At 53.0% G+C, this 21253-nt stretch overlaps 1 protein-coding gene across 1 annotated transcript in view; it reads left to right on the top strand.

The window, feature by feature from the left end:
- The window catches only part of LOC121099000 (acid-sensing ion channel 2-like), a 102296-nt gene extending 92498 nt beyond the window's left edge, over nucleotides 1-9798 (top strand). The window contains exons 4-11 of the mRNA XM_040617578.1: nucleotides 1965-2115; nucleotides 2537-2593; nucleotides 3117-3270; nucleotides 4004-4095; nucleotides 5837-5916; nucleotides 8869-8937; nucleotides 9146-9320; nucleotides 9694-9798. Coding sequence (XP_040473512.1) covers nucleotides 1965-2115; nucleotides 2537-2593; nucleotides 3117-3270; nucleotides 4004-4095; nucleotides 5837-5916; nucleotides 8869-8937; nucleotides 9146-9247 — 705 coding nt within the window. The 3' untranslated portion in view covers nucleotides 9248-9320; nucleotides 9694-9798. The remainder of the gene's footprint in view (nucleotides 1-1964; nucleotides 2116-2536; nucleotides 2594-3116; nucleotides 3271-4003; nucleotides 4096-5836; nucleotides 5917-8868; nucleotides 8938-9145; nucleotides 9321-9693) is intronic.
- Nucleotides 9799-21253: the final 11455 nt, after the last annotated feature.

Consider the following 21253-nt stretch of genomic DNA (forward strand, 5'->3'; position numbering starts at 1 on the left):
AGCAAAGTGCTCCTCCAAGGCAGTCTTCTCCCATACCCAGCTGTCCCCACCACAAGACACGTTCATCCCAGCATCTTGTCTTTTGCTTCCCGGCTGCAATTGAAGCCCATAATGGGCTTTTAATGTCTGAGTGGTTCTTAAGTCAAAGCCACGGGGAGTGGCCCGGCACTGCAAGCTGGTGCACAAGGTGAGCATCTTTCCACAGGGTCCTTTGGAGAGCTGGAGCTCGGCTCTTACAGGAGAACTTGTGGAGCAGACCTAGAGCAGGGCATGGGCTCCAGACAGCACGCACCATGGTGATTTTGTCATAGTTACCCCAGGTCCATGCCTGAAGGTTTCACGGGCTCGTGATTTATCCAACAGCATCTGCAATGTGCCTCCACTTTGTGGGTCATCTCTTTTCTCCTCCCTTTCCCATCAGAAACCCAAAGCCAGGACCGCAGAGCCTTGCCACCAGGTCCTAGGCTCGAAGTCCATCAAGCACGTGTTTACCTATTTATTTTAGGAGGTGGTTAACGTTACTCCCTTTTTTTTAAAGGAATGTTTTTGTTCAGCCAACGTGCTTTGCCAGCACAAAACGTTCTGTGTTTGGAGCAAAGCACAGCAAATTGGACGCTGCCTTAAAACACAGGGAAGGAGGGGCTGGGGGGATGCTATTTTCTGCTCTCTAGCAAAGAGTAGTGCAGAGCATTTAGCAAAGATAAAGAGAAATGGGGGAGGCTGCCAAGCTGCAGACAGAGGAGAAACATGGTAGATTTGGCCATGGGGGCCAGAGGGTGACTTGTTTTCCTCCGGTGTGTTCTAGGTTCTGATTTAAGGTTTCTGGGATGGATTGTGGAGCCCTGTTTATCTCTGCAGTTGTGTTTTAAGCAGAGCGGTGACAGCAGAAGGGTTTGCATCGCACTAGCACTGAGCAGAGCAGCTTACGAGTCTCACGCAAGGTGGTGTGCAAATGGGGGAGAAGATGACAAGTTCCTTATCATCAGGGGGTGGCAGGAGAGCGGATGATGTCTATCTAGCTGCACAGGGCTCTCCCTGAGCGTGGGTTCGGAAAAGGACCTGACTGACTTGTCTGCCTTCTCTGACGCTGGGGTGAGGTACTGCTCTGCAGCCCAGCACCCATGGCAGTACCACTCTGAACAAAGCCATCCCTCCGTGGGGAGCATGAAGGTTTGGAGGCTCCTTATGGCACCGGTACGCCCTTCCCGTGACATTTTTCACTTTTGGCAGCAACCTCTAGTTCCTGAACTGCTCCTCGTCCCTTCCATGTGCTTCCCAAGCCCCTGGCCCTCTCTGAGGGCTGTGATGGATCTGCTGCGTTTTCATAAACAAGAAAAGTGCCTGAAGAAGGGGATGCTGCAAATGTGGCAGCTTTGCTCACGCCAGAGCAATCACAACCATCGCCAGGATCTCGCTGCCACCAGTTTCTGCTCCTCAGCATCACCAGCACTGTCTGTGTTGTCCCCACGAGTGGCACGTAGTGGCACACTCTGGAGGTTACAGTAAGCCGGAGATGGGAGCAGTCGACACGCTGGTGCCAGCAACCCCCTGTTTGCTCTCACCAAAGTCTGAGACGATTTGCAGGTCGGAGCCTCCCCCTCAGTCCCTGCGTGGGCAGGATTTTCCCAATGGTGCAAGAAAGACCACAGAGCTGGCCTTGGAGAACCTCTGGTTCTGCACATCTCTAGTGCACCATCCTGCTGCAGCTCTGCTCCAGAAGATGCTGGGTTGGAGGGATGCAGCAGAGCAGCTCTGGAGCAGAAGAGCTTGCTAAAGTCTCTCACTTGGTAGAAGTCACACTGTGGCCTTCCCTTGCAACAACACCGCTTGGTCCCCTCCTTAAAAACATCATGAAAAATGTGCTCTGGGTCTCCTCTGTGGCAAAATGGGGAGAGATGCTGCACCCCACTCCTGGCTGCCGGTCCCCAGCACCCCCTGACACCCCGCTCCTCCCTCTCTTGCAGCTGACGTACCTGCCTCCGCCATGGGGTGAATGTCGCTCGTCGGATATGGGCTTAGACTTCTTTCCCGTTTACAGCATCACGGCTTGCAGGATCGACTGCGAGACCCGGTATATTGTGGAAAACTGCAACTGCAGAATGGTTCACATGCCAGGTCAGTGTGCCAGGGGGGCAGGACCCCCTCCCTCCACCCAGCCTGGGTCATTAAGGGTTAACAGGCTGGAAAGGGACCAGGGATTAAAATAGCTGGGAATACTTTTCCCTAAGGAAAGAGGGATGCTAACAGGCTTTGCAAAATGCCCTGAAATAGGGGCAAGACATGGCAGAGGGACGTGGGTCTCACATCCCCTTATTTAGCACCAGTTAACACCCCGGGTGGTATTTCTAACAGCCCCCCTCCCCAGATTGCAGGAGAAGGCCCCCATGGCAGGCAGAGGTGGGGTTGCCCATCCCCAACCTGGGTTCACTTTGCTAAAGGGAGGTCCTCGTGGTCCCCGCGGAGAGCCCAGGGGTCCCCAGCTCCCTTGCAGCGGCTGGGGCTGATGCCCACTGATGGACGTGTCCTTTCCACGCAGGGGATGCTCCCTTCTGTACCCCGGAGCAGTACAAGGAGTGCGCAGAGCCTGCGCTCGGTGAGTACCAAGGGATATCCCTGGGTACCATGGGCATCCCCAGCTGGAGGGACTTCCAGCAGCCTCCTGGCTGGCAGGACTGGGGTGATCTAGAGCAGCTGCATCCCAGAAGTGGGTCTTGCTGAAGACACAACTTGTTGAGAAGGTCTGGGTGCACCCTGGGATGAAGTGTCTTCTGGTTCTACGTGAGGCATGGAGCTCTGCCAGCACCCTGGGCTGTGTAGGAGGGGAGCACCTCTGGGGCTGGTTTGGGATGGAGGGACCCATTCTGGATTTCAGAGACTCAGTCACCCCATGTTCCCCAAGCAGGTGCGGGTAACAGCGCAGCCTCCTCCAGCAAAAGGCCCCTCTCGAAGATGGGGGGTGGGGGTGGGGGTGGGTTTGCAATAAAGTGGGAGAGAAATGGCCAGGACTGGATTTCTTGCAGCAATTCTGAGATGTGCCTCCCTGGCCTCTCCCTGGTGGCATGACCTCTGCTGTGTGTCCCTGACTCTGTGAGATTTAACTCTGTGACCTTCTCCAGGTTTGCTTGCTGAGAAGGACAGCAATTACTGCATCTGCAGGACACCCTGTAACCTGACCAGATACAACAAAGAGCTCTCCATGGTCAAGATCCCCAGCAAGACCTCGGCCAAGTACCTGGAGAAGAAGTTCAACAAGTCAGAAAAATACATCTCGTGAGTGTTGCAGAAAACAGCTCCTTTGCTTTATGGGGGCAAAGTGTCTGTAAAGCCCCACGGGCTGTTAAAACCAGCCTGTGCCGAGAGCAGAGCTTGCCCATGCCTCCATCACCCAGCAGAGGTATGTCCTCCAGGGAGGTTAGGGTGAAACCCTTGCAGAGATGAGGTGTAGGTTGCTTTCTTGTGAGCAGACGTGTTTCCAGACAGCTGTATGCTCCTTCCCTGGCCTTGTCTTCAGGAGCATGCCCCATACCAACCAAAAAAAAAAAAAAAAGAATGCAAAATCTCCTCTTACTTTGATGGGGAAGCCCAGTCTTGCTTGGCCCTGTCAGATATGGCTGCTGCCGACCTGAGTCTGGGCTGTGGACCTCAGGCCACCACCGTCTTGGACCTCTCCAAGCCCTGGGCACGTTATTGCCTTGTGGAGGCAGCAGGAGTTATTCCATCGTAAAGCATCCTTTGGATTCTTGCTGTTATCGTCAAAGTGAGGTACAGAGCTCGGATCCTGAGACACCTTGGGGAAGCATTCTCCAGCTTCTGCTGAGGCTGCCCTGGGGTCTCCTGGAGGTCTCCAAGTGTCTGTGGGCTGCTGAGGACCCCAGAAAGAGAACAGTCAGGACAGGGAGGGCAATAAAGCCTTAAAGTCCCTTTTTTTTTTTTTTTTTCTTGTTCCAAAGCACACGAGGCAACTGGTGACTGGTGGGCTGATGCTGTTGTCCTCTTTCTACAGAGAGAATATTCTTGTGCTGGACATATTTTTTGAAGCACTCAACTATGAGACAATTGAGCAGAAGAAAGCCTATGAAGTGGCAGCCTTACTTGGTAAGGAGAGATCAGGGGTGCAGTTTGGGGTCTGCGTGAGCCTGTGCTGGTGTCCATGTGTGTTGGTGGGACAGACGGATGCTCTGAGTGGGTGCACAGTCCGTGTGCGTTGCCTTGAAAATCCCAGCAAGGTCCAGACACCTTCCTGGCCAACACACTTTCAACCCCATCTTTTATTTTCCTTCCAACACCAAGCCATGCCAGGAGCATCCCAGGGACCACAGCATCTGTGTGTCACCTGTGGAAGGTTAACATGAGCTGCTCCATCTCTGCTTGCTACCAGGGCCCTATTATTTGGCAAACATGGGGCCAAGTGGGTGTTGGGTGCTCTCTGTGGTACCCCCCATGCTGGAAGGGCAGTGTGTGGAGGACAGCTCTTAAAACCATGTACCCATCACCTCTGACGTGCTCTAAATCCATCCTTCTTTCCAGCCAGGCCGGCCAGGACTCTGAGCTCTTTCCCTTTGGGTGGTGCCCCACAGCTTGATGGAGAAGACGGAGGAGATGTTGGGTTGCTCACCCTCAAACTGGGTCAAGCTTTGTTGGTGCCACCTGCAGATTTGGGTGCTGGGGACCCATTGGGTTTAGGGGTGAAGGTGTTTGGTCAGGAGAAGCAAGCATGCTCTGTACCCACGCTCAGCCTTGCAGCCCCCCCCCAAGCCCCACATCCCTCTTGGGGCGCAGGGAGCGATCAGCACCTTTCTTTGAAAGCTGGAGCCAGGTCATCCCATGGGGCTGGCTGCTGTGAGCCTGCCCTGGGTCGGGGACACTGTAGGGAGCAGAGCACCCCATGTCCCAGCGGGTGTCCCCACGTCACCCCACAGCAGGAGCTCTGCAAAACGTACATGCTGTGAGCCCTTCGGCGCCTGCCGTGGGTTCCCCAGGAGTGCTACAGTGAGGAAGAGGAGGCTGGTGAGGAAGCCTCCTTGACACAACCTCGCATGACCCTTGTTCCCAGGGCACTGCGGGCTGTGGACACGGTCTCACCTTTCCCCCAGACCCCCCTTTGGAACCAGCACTTTGCCCCCAGCACCTTTTTTCCCCTGTCTCATGGACACCCCAGCAAAGGTCCCGTGGCCCCTCCACCCCCGCGTGCCTTCGCTCTGGGGAGCTTTGCAGTTGAACCACGGGTGTTTTGCAGCAAAATCCAAGAGATGTGTCTTCCCCGAAGCGCATGGTTTGGCAGCTCATGTCAGCAGTTACCTTCCCAGCAGATTCCTGGAAGTCTCTCTCCCCATGGTGCCTCCTCCGCAGCCCTGGGGGACTTGAGCGCAGAGACAGCCTGGAGATGCTCCTCTAAAAAAGCAGGCTGCTTCCCTTTCCTCTTTTTGGCAGGTTTGGGTTTTTTCTCAGCTCCGGGGGATGTTACCTAATTCTTCTCCAGCATCTTTTTTCCTTCCCCCACCCAGTTTGGGAATTGGGCTTTGGGATTCCTGGGATGAAGCCAGCTGTCTGACTCTGACAGATGGCTTCCTCAGATGCCAGTGTGCAGTATCGTATCCTCATTAGGCTTCCAGCTGATGGCCTCGTTAGCAGGAAAGTTGCTTTGGTGGCTGGCAGCATCCTTCTCGGGATGCTTTTCATGGCATTAGAGCTGTTGGTGTTTCTGGGGGTCACCCCTTGCATTTCCCCACTTTGGGGGACGGCAGCACCCAGGGCAGCTGCCCCACAGTTGCACGGGTGCCTCTAAGAGCATTTACCCCAGGGGTAAAAACCATCCACGTGTTGTTCTCTCTCCTAGGTGACATTGGAGGCCAGATGGGGCTATTTATCGGTGCTAGCATCCTCACTATACTAGAGCTCTTCGATTATATATATGAGGTAAGACCCTTGCCCTTTGCCTTATTCACCCAGGGGGATGTGGGTTGCCAGCCTTGGTGCCAGGCTGGGGTGGTTGTGGACCAAGACCCTCCATGCCCTACGTGCCCACATGGATTCTTAATTTTAATTAATGATACTGTATGATTAATGCTCTACAGTAGTGCTGTGCGGTTGGTCACACGCGTAGCGTGGTGCAGAGGTGGGGTCTCCACGGGGGGGGTGGCTGGCGCACAGCCTTGGCATGGCATAGCCTGGTTCGCTTGGCACCCTGGCACCCTGCCTCTGCTAACGAGGTTTGCTTCTCACTTGGGCTAATTAAGCACCACCTTCCTGTGGCTGTGCTGCTTCCCACCCTGAAGCATGCACTGCGCAGGGCGCTGGCTGGGGATGCGCTGCTGCACCCTCCTCTCCCCGTCCCTGGTTGGGCTTTTTCCTGCAGCGTGCCGTTATCATCCTCTCATAAAACCACCTTTAATTAATGCCCAAGTCCCAGTCCAGCCATCGGGCAGGAAAAGCAGCGAGGCCAGACCTTGTACCGCTGCTGAGGGGTGGAAAAAACCCAGTCCCTGTTACCTGCTGCTTGCAGCTCTGCCAGCAGCCCTGGAGCAAGGATGCTTTCTAGGAAGCACCGAGACGAGCGTGATCATGGTCCCATGGCTCTGCCAGTGGCTGAGAGTCAGCTGCTCCAGAGAAAAGTCCTCTTTAACAGGAATCGTTGCAATAAGCAGTCCGGAGGGGATGTTGCTTTCTGGCAGCCTTCCCTTCTCCTGCCCTCCAGCAGCAGAGTTAGGACCTTTGTATATTTTTCATCTCTTCTTGCCGAAACAAACTCCCCCAGTGAACACTGGTGCCTCAGCCCAGCAGCACAGCTCCAATCTTCCCCGGGTTTTCAGCTTTTCTTTTCAGTGCCAGCACAAACCTTAGTGCTCCCGTGCTGTCACAGCCTGCCTGCAGGCAGTGTCCCTCCAGCATAACCCGCTGCTGCCCCTGCAAGAGGATTTTTTTTCACTCCATTTTTTTTTCAACTAAATGGGCCATGGTTCAAAATAATCCTCCCTGGAGCATCCTCCCCTCCAGGCATTGATTTTCCTTCCCAGTCTTCATTGCCATGTCACAGAAATCTTTGTGTTGGGGGTCAGGCTCATGATTTTTGCTTATAAAAGGGGGAATTGAAGCAGGGAGAAGGGCTGCAAGCTGGGTGCGAGCTGCTGAGGAGCACCCGGGTAGCACCAAGACAACCTTCGGAACCCAAACACGCAAGCGTGTGTCCTGCTTCAGAGCAGGAAAGAATGAGATTATGGCTTGGGATAGTTTCAAGAAGGATGCAAAGACCTATGGAAACAGGCAGTTTCCAGCAAATTTGGCAAATCCCAGCCCAAGGTTCTTTGCCCTTGTCCCTGGGAAAGTGCCTCCCGCTAATCCAGCTCATCTGCTCATTGCGTGGTGATTTCAGTGCAATGGCTTTGGGACCCTGCACCCAAATATTCAGTATCTTAGACCTGCGTCATCCAGCACTCACATCGCCCTGCCGCAGCCCCATACCACGATGGGACCAGGGAATTTTAATCCCATGGGATATTGCAGTCAGGGGTCATTCATGGCTGTTGCATTAATGTGTGCCAAGCCAGGTGGTGCACAGGGATGTCAGGCAATCAGCCTCCGCTCTGAGCTTGCTTGGGCGTCTTGAAAAACCTATTGATGTTATTAAAGTTGGGATGCTGGCTTTACATTTCAAGACAGCCACTCCCCATCACAGTCCCTTCTGGGCAGCTGTTGGCACTTGATGGCATTATTCTGCAATAAAAGATATGGGAAATTACAATCATAAAGCTCATAATGGCTTTGGAGTGCAAACAAAGCCTGCGCCTCAATTTATATCTCAGGCTGAGTGCATGCAAGATTTCATTAAAGTCGCCTATTCCCAGATTTCTTGGGGTTCTTTCCTGAGAAGGTAATAAGAAACCTCACAAAGTTTGGATTTTTCTTCTCTTGTTTTACCCCTTTGTTTGACATCTGCTTACAAAACTTGACAAATAGTTTCCTCTTGCTGTTTTCTTTTTCTTTTTTTTCTTCTTCTTTTTGGGCAAACATGGCTTAAGAGAGCAACCTGTACCCCGGGGGATGCAGCAGCAGGGTCACCCAGGTGTGCCCTGTGTGGGGCACCTTATGGTCACCCATGAGAGATATTTAACACACACCAGGCAGGGAGAAAAGGAATAAAATGTCTTAAACGATGCTTAATCTACATGGCTGATCTAATCTGCTCAGGGTTTTGTCAAAGCGGGGGGCAGTGCGTTTGCAACCAAAGCATTTGGAAGCTCTTTTGAGATCACCAGCAGACAGATACAGCTGTTCTTTTCCAGTGGGTTAGCCAAAAATCGGATGAAATATTTACCCCAGAGATGGGTCTTTTGCATCGTTCACTCAGCACGATCCTCCTCTTGGTCCTGCCCGAGAGTCGAGTTGTGCTTCTGGGGTCCCAAATCTCCACCGCGCATCTCTGCGTGCCAGCCAGCATCCACCTCACTTCCTTAGGAACTGACCCAATTTTCCACTTGTTTAGCTTTCATCTTTTCTTTTCTTCCCCCCCCAGTGAAAGTTTTTCAGAAAAACACTCACTTTTCAACTGGGTTTTCCCTTCTTCAGCAGCAGTGGCAGCCAGGAAAGTGCTGTGGCTAAGGGAAGCGGTGCTCCCACAGCTGGCATTTTTCAATAAACCCCTAAATACATTGAAAAAATTGAGGTTTGGGGTGGTGGTTTTTTGTTGTTTTGTTTTGTTTTGTTTTTTTCCACATGAGAAATCCAGGTTTTGACACATGGGGTGGTTTTCTTGGAAAGATTGTCTCCTTCTCCATATCCTTTGAGGGGTGTCCCGGGGGGCTGTTCATCTGCAGGCAGGGCAGGTGTCTTGCCTGTTCCTGCCCACCTTAACGCCGCCTCCCTCTTTTGCAGCTGATCAAGGAGAAATTATTAGACCTACTGGGAAAGGAGGAAGAGGAAGGGAGCCATGACGAAAACGTGGTAAGGAGCCCCAGGGGGAGGCAAGAGGAGATTTCCCCGCAGTCAAGCGAAGGCGCTGGGATGCGGATGCAGCGTTCGGCCCCGGTTTGAGGGATTTCCCAAGGAGCGATGCTCTGGCTCGGCCAAAGAAAGGAGATAGCGGCTGGGGAGGGACGGGGAGCATCCAGCGGCCCCCGGGTAACCCTGTCCCCCCGCTCTCCGTCCGCAGAGCACTTGCGACCCCATGCCAAATCATTCGGAAACCATCAGCCACACTGTGAACGTGCCGCTGCAGGCCACCCTGGGAACGCTGGAGGAGATTGCCTGCTGACACCGTCCGACCGCTCCACAGTGCCAACACCTAAGGAAGGAAAACTGCACAGGAAAGCAGGGACCGAGCTCAGGTTTGCAACGGGGGCAAAAAAAAAAAAAAGTATTCTAAAAATATATTAAAAAATAAAAAGGAAGAAAATCGCTATGCATTAAAAAAAAAATAATATATATATATATATATATTATATATATACACTCTGCCAAAACCAAGCGAGAGGCGCCTTGGACTTGACTTGTGTTGTCCTTTCCTGTGGGGGGGTTGTCTTCAAGATGTGAAGGCAGCAGCTCGTTTTTGAACTGTACAAAACAAAGAGACCACCACCAAAACCAAAACCGAAGCCCCGCCATTTCTCATACTGCCAAATGTATAAAGCACTTGCATGCCAGTTCTTTTTACGGCGATATATTCCTATCTGTCTTTATAAGCTCTGTTCCTCTTTACAGTCTCTGATTTTCACTACAAGAAGGAACTCGCGGGCCCAGCCATCCCCTGAAATCACCATTACTAACGTCGTAGGCTGAATTAGAATAAAGAAACAAAAAGTCGCAGCTCTTGGATTCTTCTTACGTTCTTGTCCTTCGTGTCAGTCTGTGATGAATCTTAAGCTAAGCCGGGTCCCCCGAGGCCGGGCCACCGCCGGGGCTCCTCAACGCTACCAGTCACCCCAAGGTGAGCATCCCTGGAGAGGGGCCGGACCGGGGGGCTCCCGGTGGATCGTTCCCCCCCCGGCTGCTGTGTCATGCTCCTCCGTCTGCAGTGCCTGAATAGTCCTTCTGTGGCATGTGGGCACAGGGCGGTGGGTTTCTTTTTTTTTTTTTTTTTTATTTTTCAAATTTTTTTTTCCAATTTTTTTTTTTTTTTTAATCCCGTTAATGGATTCTGTGCTTTCTCCTCGTTCTCATGACTGATATTAAAGCTGGTCTTGTGGAAATGGCCGGGCTGTGTCATTTCTGCCTTGCCCCCCCCCCACCCCCCACCCCATGCTGGAGCCCCCCGGTGCAGCCTCAGCACAGGGTGAGGGGCAGACACCGGGACAAGCCCACCCCAGGGGCTGCCCAGGGCCATTCCTTCCCCCTCACCCCCCCCCCCTTTACTCCTTCCACCGTGTCCCCACACACCTCCCGATGGGGTGGGCATGATGCCATGGCCGTGCTCAGCTGCATCCCCACCTGCTCTGTGATGGTGGGGCCAGCTCTGATGTTGTGCATTGTGGGCACCTCTTGGAGTCGCATTTATTAGTGACCAGGAGTTTAGAACCGGGTCAAAACGATGCTGCTTTACCCCGAAAAAGGAAGAAGGCAAGTTTCCTGGAGCTCCAAACCCTGCTGGTTTCACAGCCTGGAGGAATGGGAGCGGGATGCAATGTGTGGGTGTGTTTGTACCTCCGCTGGCTCATGATGCTGCTGAATGGCCAGTGACCATCAATGCGGTGGCCACAGTGGGGAGGATCACAGCTGGACTGTGAAAAGCTGTTTTGGGAGAGCTGAGGGAGTCCCAAACCTTGGGAGGGCATTAAACCAGCCACGGGGAGTGGAGGTCAGCCCAGATTTACCCAGATGGGAGGCGTGCTGGGGTCTGCAGCCAGCTGAGGGACTGGGGACATCCCTTTGCCTGGAGAAGATGCAGATCCATTCTCCAAGCCTGCCTCAAGTACCCATGTTCATGCACAAACCCACTTTCCTTTGGGACAAATCCTTCTGCTGCCCAGAGCATGGTGCAAAGGGCTCCCAGTCCATCACTTGTTCTGGAGTAGACTGTCCCCTCAGGGCAATGTTGAGCAGCTGGCCAAGGGTGCTCGGGGTAGGTCTGTGTCCTGGGCCACCCAAGTCACCAAGAACTTCCCTGTGCTTGCACAGAAGTCCCAGCGGGGCAGCCGCACAGCCTCAGTGCACTGCAGTGTCTCGGGGGGGAAAAGCAGGTCCTGTCCATCCCGTCCATCACATGCCACCAAACCTGCGCCCACTGCCGTCCCCACCGTGCCCACCTCGGAGCAGCGCTCGCACCGCAGCTGCCCCAGCTGCCCTCTGGGCAGCCGCAGCAGGGGGCTCTTCCCATGCAGCCCCGTGTGTCCTTGTGTCCGTCCCTGTCTGGAGCCCTTTCGGCTCCTCTCCCCGCTGCCGGCGTGGCTTTGGCTGGTGGCTTGTTATGGAGAGCCTTGCTGAGGCAAGACCAAGGGGCAGGATTGTAGCCCAGCGCTCAGCCGTGCCCGCTGCCCCCCCAGGGCATGCTGAAGCTTCTTCCCTTCCCCTGTACTTGCTCACCAAACCCAGGAAGCTGCTTTGAGGGTGACCCACCTGGTCAGACACGGCACGAGCCATCCAAAGCTGCCCAGCCCCAGGGGTTGGAGCCCATCCCAAGCTCAGGCTCCTGAGCAATGCTCGTGGCTTTCCCAAGTTCATAGGAAAGCAGCTGGGTTGAGGGGTCTTCTCTGGCTGCTGCGAAGCTCTTCCCTGCTCAGCAGGGTCCTCCTTCAATTAGACGTGAGCTGTGGCACCCAGGAGCTGCACTAACACATCCCGCAGGCTGTCTGGCTGCCAGCTCCTCCTTGCCTTGCTCTGCTGCAGCAGGTGGTCTGCAGCCCCTCAGCGTTTTCCTCCCTTCGAACAAAAATAAAACCAGTAAGGCTCCTAACAAAATACCCGGTGTGTAGGATTGAACACATCCAATTAACCTTCACCAAGCAAGGAGGCAGGCAGAGTTCTTTCAGACATCGAGGACCAGCAGATGGGTTTCAACCCAATCTTCTCCAGGCTGGCAGAGAAGTGCTTGGAGGATGTGTGCTCAGGTCTGTGCCCTCTAAAGGGTTAAGGGTGGCCGGGACTCCAGGAGTCATTTCCATGCACATAAATAACTCCACTTGGCAATTTATTAAATCTCCATTAGGAGCTGTTGGTAGTGTCATTGGAAGGCTGCTGAAACTCGCTAAGGTGGGACACCACGGGGGTGCCAAGGTGCTGGGAAGTCTTTTGCTAATACCACCTAGAGAGGAAAGCCACTTGAACGGGAAGGGGGTGGCACGAGGGTGGTCGCCCCTGAAGAGCACACCCTCCAAAGGACTTGCTGAAGAGCTCATTTTGTGTTACCAACTGTCATTTTCTGTGAGACCTGGGCGCTGGCCACGTGTGCGTTATCCACGGGATATGCCGCAGCCATCAGCTGGTGGCAAGTGCTTAGGACAGCCTGGCCACCAAGCTGTGGAGCTCCCAAGCTCCGTCTGCCAGTGCCAAGCCCTGTGCCAGCCTGGTCCCTGCAGTCCCAGGAGGGAACTCGTGCCAGGCCTGGCTCAAGGTGACTCATTGCAGGATCTCCAGGCTCTCGGCCATGCCCGTGACGGCTGGTGGAACCAGCTGTCATGGGCTGCTCGTGCAGGCTGGTCTTTCTGTGCCTTATGCTCGTTAATGGCTGAGAAGGGGGTTGGCCCCACAGCCGTGGTGGACCTCCTACTGCGTTGCTTTGTGCTTGAAGGAGCAGGAGTGTCTCCACCTTCGGGCTGGAGCCCAAGGGTGAACCTGGCATTTTACAGGACCCAGCCTCCCAAATGCAAAAGCAACTGACTGGCAGTGCGAGTGGGGGGTGGGGGATGGGGGACGAGCAGTGAGACGCTGCCGGCTGTGCCCGTCCCTAGCAGAAAAGCTGGTACCATTTGACAGCCAAGGCTGGAGGAGGTACCACCAAACTGGGCCAATTTAGAAATCTCAGCTGCTGAGCTGCTTTACCAAATGTGGGGGGCAGCCTTTCACTAAAAGAGGTATTTCATTACTGTACCTGTGTAGCACCCCCCCAAATACCCCACAGGCACCTTCAGCATCACCCCCAAACTGCGCTGCATCAACACGGCTGGGACAGCGGCGGCGGCAGGGTGGGCAGGCTGACAGGCACTGCCTCTCCTGCTTTTGCCCTGTGAATCCAACACGCCTCAGCCGCTGTGACGGAGAGCCGGCCCGCATCCAGCGCTGGGGTGCTGGGGCGCTGTCATGCTTGCAGGAGGCTGCTGTAACTGCAAACACTGCCCCGGCTCGGTGCTGAGCCCAGCGCCCCGGAGCACCGCCCGGCTGAGCAGCAGGTAGGAAAAGGGGAACCTTTAGCCACGGTGTCTTCCACCCCTCGGGTGAGGTGGGTCACACGGGGGCAGTGGCTCTGGCAACTTCAGCACGGGTGGATTTTTGCTTGCCTGGGTGACCTCCCACTTTCCCACCTCCTACCATGGGATCTGCCCCTGAGCCACAGCTGAGGTTTCTCCAGCAGCGATGCTGAAGGGCTCTGCTGCCCAGCTCGGGGCAAGCCCATGGCCCCAAGGCTCCTGATGTGCCAGTTGAGCCCAGAAATGCAGCGCTGCCCGGTGCCACTGCGGCTCTCCGGCTCTCGGCACAGGCGCTCATTCAAGAGCCCTCTTCCACCACCTGCCTGCCCTCCCCTGCCCAAGAGCCTGCATTTGGAGAGCTGAGGGTATGGGTGGAGGAGGAAGGGGGAGATGAGGAGCCGACACACAGCACCTCTTTCTGGTGGTCAGTATAAGATACCCCAAGTTTCAGAGGCTCACCCCGTGCTAAGGCAGGGCATCCCTGCGGACCCCGGTTGTCCCATTGCCACGCGAAGCCTCGTCCGTCCGTCCGCTCTTGGGAGGGATGTTGGGGCATCGCAAAGGGTTCAGCCGAGAGCTGCAAGGGCAGACAGGAGGCTTGGCAAGCTGCCTGTCAGCAAGACAGAAGCTCGAGTCATTTAGCTTAACAAAGGGAAGGTGGAGAGGGCTCCATCAGTCTATAAATTTCTCTGTGGAGAGATTTCTAATAAAGGGTTCTTTAATCTGGCAGACAGAGCTAGAAAGGAGGGGGAAACTAAATGCATTCGGAACAAAAAAAGCCTGCCTGGGACCACGGATGGTCCCTCAAGCCCTGAAGTCTTTAAATCAAGATAGGACAGCCTTTTCCAAGAGATGTGCTCCCAGAGCTGGTCCCCATCCCAGCTGCACCCTCTGGGCAGGCTTATGGGGAAGACCTTGCATCAGCTGGTGGTCAAGGTCCTAGAAGTGAAGACCTCAAAACTTTGCATTTGAGCCTGTTGGTGTCTGAATTCACCCAAACCCTTCTCAAGCTGGACTTGTACCTGGTCTCCCACCGTTGGACATCCACAAGCCTGTGTCTTCCCAAGGAATTAACAACAAGAGCTTGAACAGGTCTTTGCACCTGAGTCACTCCTCCACTCCCGACTATTTCTCTGTTTGATGTCTTCGTCAGCCTAGGAGGGGTGGTTTAAAGATTCCAGTTGCTTATCACACTGAAAGCCACGTGATCTCCAAGACTGGCAGGGAACTAATAATTACCAGAGGGTACAAAGTGTTTTTCTGTCAAGGATCTAGCGTGTCAATCGATTAGAGGCAACGCGCATTGTGTTGACTCCATCTGTCTTATCTATCAGCTGCAAAGCCAAATTCATACTGGAAGAAAGGGAACATTATACCATGTCCTGGGGGTGGCCAAGGACATGCCTGCCCGCTCTCTACACTAATATAAGCACTAATAAACAGTTCAGCTTTTAGGGGCTGATGTGTTCAGTGGCATCTCAATGGCAGCAGGCAAGGAGGGCGTCATGGGGTGGTGCTGGGCTGAGCCTGGAGGCTGGTGCTGCTGCAAGAGACCACGCAGAGTGGGATAAGCGATGCACATCGACCCAAGGATCTCATCCTGGCTGTAAAACAGGCTCGGAAGCTGCCATGAAGCTTCCAGAAGGAGAGCTGCCTTCCGATGGTGGCATAGGATCCACAGGGCTTAGGTATGGCCCTTGGAACGTAAACTCAGGAGTTGGCCTTACTCACCTGCCTTCAAACCTCAGCCTGAGCACTAGGTCATGCTGGAAGTATTCTGTTCCCTCGCTTTGCTCTCCCCATCCCCCTCCTATCTGTCCAGATCAGTTTCTCCCATTTTTACCTGCCTTTCTCCTGCTCAAACGCCCAGTCCACCATGTGTCCATGGGTGCTGGGAAGTGAAGGAGCTGGTTCCTTCTGGGTTCTCCTTAGCAGGCAGGAGAGATTCACGTCCTGCTGCTTCCCTGCTTGTGCCCCTGGGTGACAAACCTTCCATCACCTCTCCCAGTGCCACCCGTAAGAGCTGCAGAGCCCAGGTCTGGGAGAAAAATTCCCATCCTTGGGCTTAAAAAGCTCTTTGCAATCCTCTCTTCTCAACCAGCATTATGCCACGTCTTACAGCCGTCCATAGTCACAAAACTCCCTTGCACAGAAACCTTGTGGTGTTTCTCGCTTCAAGTTGTCAGGAAATAAGTGAGGCTCAAATTCTTCAGGCTGTGAAATGTGTTCTGTTTCACAGGCACTGGGAAAAAAAGCCAAAACAAAACAAAAAACCCTCACTTCCATCTCCTGATCTTCTCCCCAATCTCCTGACGTTCTCACCCACCTCCTGATGCTCCCAACCTCACTCTGATGCTCTTCCCCACCTCTTGACCCTCAAACCTGCATCTTGATCCTCTCATCTGCCTCCTAATGCTTTTCTCCACCTCCTGATGCTCTCACATCCCCTTTCCTGGCATCCCAATAATCAGATATTCCAATCCTTGAGCTCTGAATCAAGTGGGAGAAACTTCATGAGAAGATGCATCGTCTCATGAGGGCTTAGACACTTGGAGGCTGTGGTCACCAGACCGAAGCTCTTCAACACCTTCTGAAAGCTATTCAATGGCTGGGCATCTTTCCATGAGCAAAGGCGCCAGATGCCCCAGTGCAAGACCCAGCAGCAAACCCCCCCAAAATCACAAGTTTGCCTTAAACTGTCATGAGGATTTTCTCTTAAATTAAAAAAATAAATCCTAATTGGGTGCTGTTTTCTTTTCCTGTTTCTCCCACCTCCCAAGTGAGAAAGGTGACATTCGATTCACAGTTTCGAACGCTCAGGAGGAAGCCTGGAAACATGCAAAGAAAACTGCGAATCTCACGCAAATCCTCTGCTTCCACCCACCTGCGCGGCGAGGAGCTGGTGAGACTCGGGGGACGCTCACAGGGGTGGGCAGCACGGCCCCACCACTGTGCAAGTCCATGACATGGGGGAGGATTCTCCTTCAGGCAGCCTCCTGGATCTCCTCTAGCTCTTGTCCTCACCCCCACCAAGACACAAGATCAGATGGAGCCATGGAGAAGCCAGGAATCGTAGGTGTGCTATCGGGTTTTTTAAGGATGCAATAGAAAATCATGACTTTGACCCCGTCTCCAGAGGAAACACCTTACACGAGCTTGTTGCCAGCCCGTTTGCCTGCTCATTCATCACGCCCGGCGGCTTTTGAATCCATGAGCCGGTTCCAAGAAAATTTGGCAGTGGGTTCTTAGAAATCATTCAGGTCCTGCGCGTCGCCTGGGTACCGCCGGCCGAGGGGAAGCCAAGCTGGCGGCTCTGCCGGGATGAAGGCAGGCACAGCCTGCGGGCGGACGGACCGTGTCCGGCGCTCCGAGCTGCTCCAGCATCTGCTCCTGGATGCGCTGTCCTAGGAGGTGGGGGATGCACATGGATTGCTGGAGGCAAAGGGGGCTGGGGGGGGACGACAAAGGGCACAAAGCTGTAAGAAATCAGGTTGCTTTCAGGCCACTGCTCAAGGAGCAATTACTTTTCACCCAGCCAGATATTTTAGCAGCCAGGGAGAGCAGCTCTGTGAAACTCCACGCAGCTGCGGCTGGGAGCTGTGGAGCTGGCAGCTAATTCCACCTCTTCCTTTACTGAGCAACTTTTAACAGGCTCAAAAGAGTAACAAGAAAATAAAGTGATGTGCAAGAGCATCCAGTCGAGCCCTCCCCTGTAACAAGCATGCCAGCAGCGGCTTCAGTCCTGGGTCAGAGACCAAGTGGCCGCTCTACTGCTTCTTCAGTAGTGGGAAAGACGGTAAAATTTTTGTGAAGCCAGCTCAGTGAGCCAGCTGAGAATTTGGGGATGTCCCTGGAAAAAGGGACCTGCAGCCCCAGTGGAGAAGGTGTGATGGAAGGAGACTGCACTGCCAATGCAAAACCCCATTGCCTGTTGGGACTAATAGTCCCTTTTTCAGGAATTAAAAAAAAAAAAAAAAAAAAAAAAAAAAGGTAGTGATTAAAGATCAAGAAAAGCAGTGAGGATTTGGAGATTTTTCAGAAAAAAATAAGAAACTTCAAACCTCAACCTGCTGAGCAAGCACAGAAAAGAGCTATGCTGAAGTGCGAGGCTCTGCCAAGCAAAAAGGGCAGCTCTACGCACCTGATAAATTATTTGCTGCAAATTAGCCCCGTGCTGGCTTAGAGCGTGTTTCAACAGAAGGAGAAAGGAATTTAAAAGATGCTGCATGGCACGTCCCTGCCCCCCATTACCGTGTATCCCGTGTTGTGATACATCTGTACGGTGCAGGACGCTTTGCATTCGGCCGGCTGAGCTGACTGAAGGGGACCAGAGGTGATGGCTGGATCGCAGCCGCTTCCTTGCCCCAGCTGGAGAAGGTCGGTCTGCGCTGCCAGTGTACGATGCTTCTGCAGATTTCTATCTCAGGTGACTGCATCTTTTTTGGCAATCACACCCTTTTCTCTGAAAAACAACTTTTCTGATTATTTATTAATACATGCTACAGCACAGAAAGCCTCCCTCCACTGGGGAAGTCTGTGGGCACCAGCCTCCTGCTACCTGGGCTCAGTCAATCTTTTCCTGGGTAATTTTTTAGTTTTCAGAGCATGGGGACTTCGAAACATTTTCTGGCTCCACTTCTTCCTGAGCTGATTCCATTAGCATTACTTTTATTGAAGCATCTCATGTGTTGGATGTTTCATGGAAGAACAGAGACTGCAGCCAGCTGAAGGCTGGGCAGTTGCACATCTCTGGAGGACACAGGGATGTGGAAATTTAGACCATGCCCAACCTCTGCAGGGACCATCTTACGATGCAGCCAAGCGTTTGGGGTGGGTTTTTTCTCACACATTAAAAAAAGAAGAGGTTAAAAGGAAGATGGAGTTTCGTGTGTTGTTAAAACTCAAGGAGCCTGCATATCTCAGCCTGCTTGATGCTAACAAGCTGAGATGGCCCCATGCTGTCCTACCAGCAGCTGCTGAAGAGCCAGCTGGGTTTTGACATCTCCTGCCTCCTTCCCAGAGACATCGTCCTCTCGGCTCAGAGCCACTGGTGGATCCAGGTGCAGCGGCTGTGAGCAGCCAAAGCAGGAGGAGTCAGGATTGCTTTGGGCGAAGGCTCAGATGGCCTTAAAGGCTCAGATGTAAACTTGACAAGGTGGTCCATCCACTCTTGCAAAACACCCTCTGAAACCCACCTTGAAGGCACCTGGGGGACTTAAAACAGCTCACAAAGCTGCTGTCTCTGCCCTGGGAGGGATGCTGGCTGCTGTGGCTGCTGCTCCCTGAGTTTTTGTATGGGTTCCATCTTCTGGACCAAGTCCAGCCCTACCAACCAGTATTGCAGTGTGAGATGGGGGTGATGCGGTCTTTGTTTGACCACTCTTCAGGTGGATTTCAGCTCAGAAGGATCTTCTGGTGCCTCCTGGAGGACAGATGGAGAGCAGGACTTCCAGTGCACAAATCAGACACTCAATACTAATAAATAACACATGCCCAGGGCCACCAAAATGGGGTATCATCACAGGTTGAAGCTGCCGAAACATACAGAGGGTAAAATGTCTGGGAAGTCAGAGAGAGACTAAAAGTAGAAATCATGAATGAACTTCAGCCAAAACCTGTGGGAGGGATGGGGATGGCCACGCCAGAAGTCCAGGAGCTGAAGCTCCAGAAGAGGCGACTTTGCCAAGAGAAGCATTAAAAGCTCACGAGGCTCCATCGCCAAACTTGTGGAAGATGGATAGACACCCCAGCCCACATGGCTGGAGCCACTGGACCAATAAATCACTTTAAATGCCTGGGAAGTCAAAGGTTCCTGTATTTACAAGACAGAAGTGGCTGGAAGTTGCTTGGCTCCAGCTGGAGCCCAGACACCAGAAAAGCCCAGGGGTGGGAGCAGCAGCCTGGCCATGGGCTGAGGGCAAATCCCGTCCGCTTTTGGGGGAAAGCTCCTTGTACCTCCAGGTTCAGCCTCTGCAAAGGCTTTTGTTTGAAAAGGGAAGTGCTTTGGGGAAAAAGCAAACGAACAGGGAAGAGGGACTGGTTTGCTGTTCTCACCCACTGAAAACAGACACTGCTGTGAAATCTGGCAACAGCAAAACTGTTTTCCAGCCCGAAATTTTGTATAGGGAAAGTCTGAGTTTTAAAGGAGACTGAAGATTCTGAGTTCAAACAAACAAACAACTCTTAAATATATATATAGTTTGATGGGATTTTTCTTTTTCCCCCAATCAGCATCCCAGTCTTTTTAAGTGAGTGGGCAAAGCCCAGCAGGTATAAAACTTCAAATAAAAAAGCATTCTGGCAGGTTTCTTGCTTCATGCAGGGAGAGGTTTCTGCCAAAAGCTCAATCTCGGTTGTCTCTGCGGTGTGGATGAGCCCTGTCTACATCTTAGAGATACCCACGGCTGGATTTTTGGAGCAGCACGTGCTTGGAGGTGGCACATTTCCTATCAAACCTGCGACAATTTAGCTCCTGGTGGTGTCCAGAGCCAGGGAAAAAGGAGACGTTCCCCAAAAGTGTTTGTCCAGCTCCTTCTGGATGGGGCTGAGCAGTGAAAAGACAATTTAGGGCTTTTAGGAAACCTATATTGTCATAACCCCTGGGGTTAGGGCTGGGTATGCACCCATGGGTCCCAAGGGAGTCAGTGGTCCCCGTGCAATCCTTCACCGGGTGCCCTGGCTCCAGAATTACAAAATTAGGGACAACACAGAGATGAGAAATGCTCAGTATTCCTGCACTGAGAGAAAGGATGCGGGGAAAGGTCAGCCAGCACAAAGTAAGATGGAGATGCCCAACTGGGGCAGTCAGAGCTCAGCCCTGGGCAGCCGCTGGCACATCCAGCCCAGCAGATCCAAGCTCTGCTCACCCAGCTGCCAGCTCAAGGGCTGGTTTCCATAAAGCAAAGACGTTTCTTTTTGGTTTATAAAGGCAGAAAACAAACGCACGAAGCAGAACCTGCAGGTAGCCTCAGTGCTTGCCAGGAGGAGTTTGTTAACGAGAGGTACCCAGGGACTGGGATCGATGGAAGAAGCACTCGGCGAGTATGAATTCAAAAGGAAAAATAGCTTTCTACTCCGTCGCATCCCGTGGCTGGCTTGGCCCAGGTTATAAATGTTTGACGAGAGGAGGCGGCGCGCGGGTCCCATGCGCCCACAGGTCGGGCAGAGCTCAGCCCCCCGGCTCAGGGCTGGGAGAGATAAAAGGGGGTTTGAAGAGCACAGGCAGCGATAAACAAGGCTTGAGCCAGCTGAGAGGCACGGCGAGGTGTTTTGGAGCTGCAACAAGAACTCCCAGGCAAAACAATCCTAAAAGAGTCTGACACCCCCCCCCCATTGCTCTGACAGTATTTCTCAGGGCTCTAAAGCAAGGTGCGGGGTGGGACAGGGGGGTGATTTGCTTTGTATCCATATCCAGGACTTCCTACTTTTTGCACAATTCCTGCATGAACGCAGACAAGGACTTAAAAAAAAAAAACCCTCAGCTCAGGCGGCCCAAAACACATTTCTTTGTGATGGATTTTTTTTAACCCTCTCCCTCCTCTTTTTAAAATCAGTCAGCTGCAAACAGAAGGGGAAAAAAAAAGAAGGAAAAAAAAAAAAAAAAGAGTACTGACTTTGAAAATATCAGAATAATTGATAATACTTTGTTTATACTTTACCAAATACTTCCCTTTTCTTGGCCAGTCCATTCAGTTCATCCTGCATTCAGAAAGCATCCTCCTCCCACCTCTGCCTTTCAGCCACATGTATATATTTATTACTCGGGTGAAGATGCCTCCAAACGATGCCTGGGGGAGTCCTTTGAGATATCTGGAAGTCCCTGGCCACGTATCCACATGGTCTCCAGCAGTTTCTAAGTATGTGGCCACCTCTGCCTCCCATCCAATCCCTGTCCTTTCCCATTAGGATCAGGAGAAATAACT

Source organism: Falco naumanni, chromosome 18 (assembly GCF_017639655.2).
Source record: "Falco naumanni isolate bFalNau1 chromosome 18, bFalNau1.pat, whole genome shotgun sequence".
Taxonomy (NCBI): Eukaryota; Metazoa; Chordata; class Aves; order Falconiformes; family Falconidae; genus Falco; species Falco naumanni.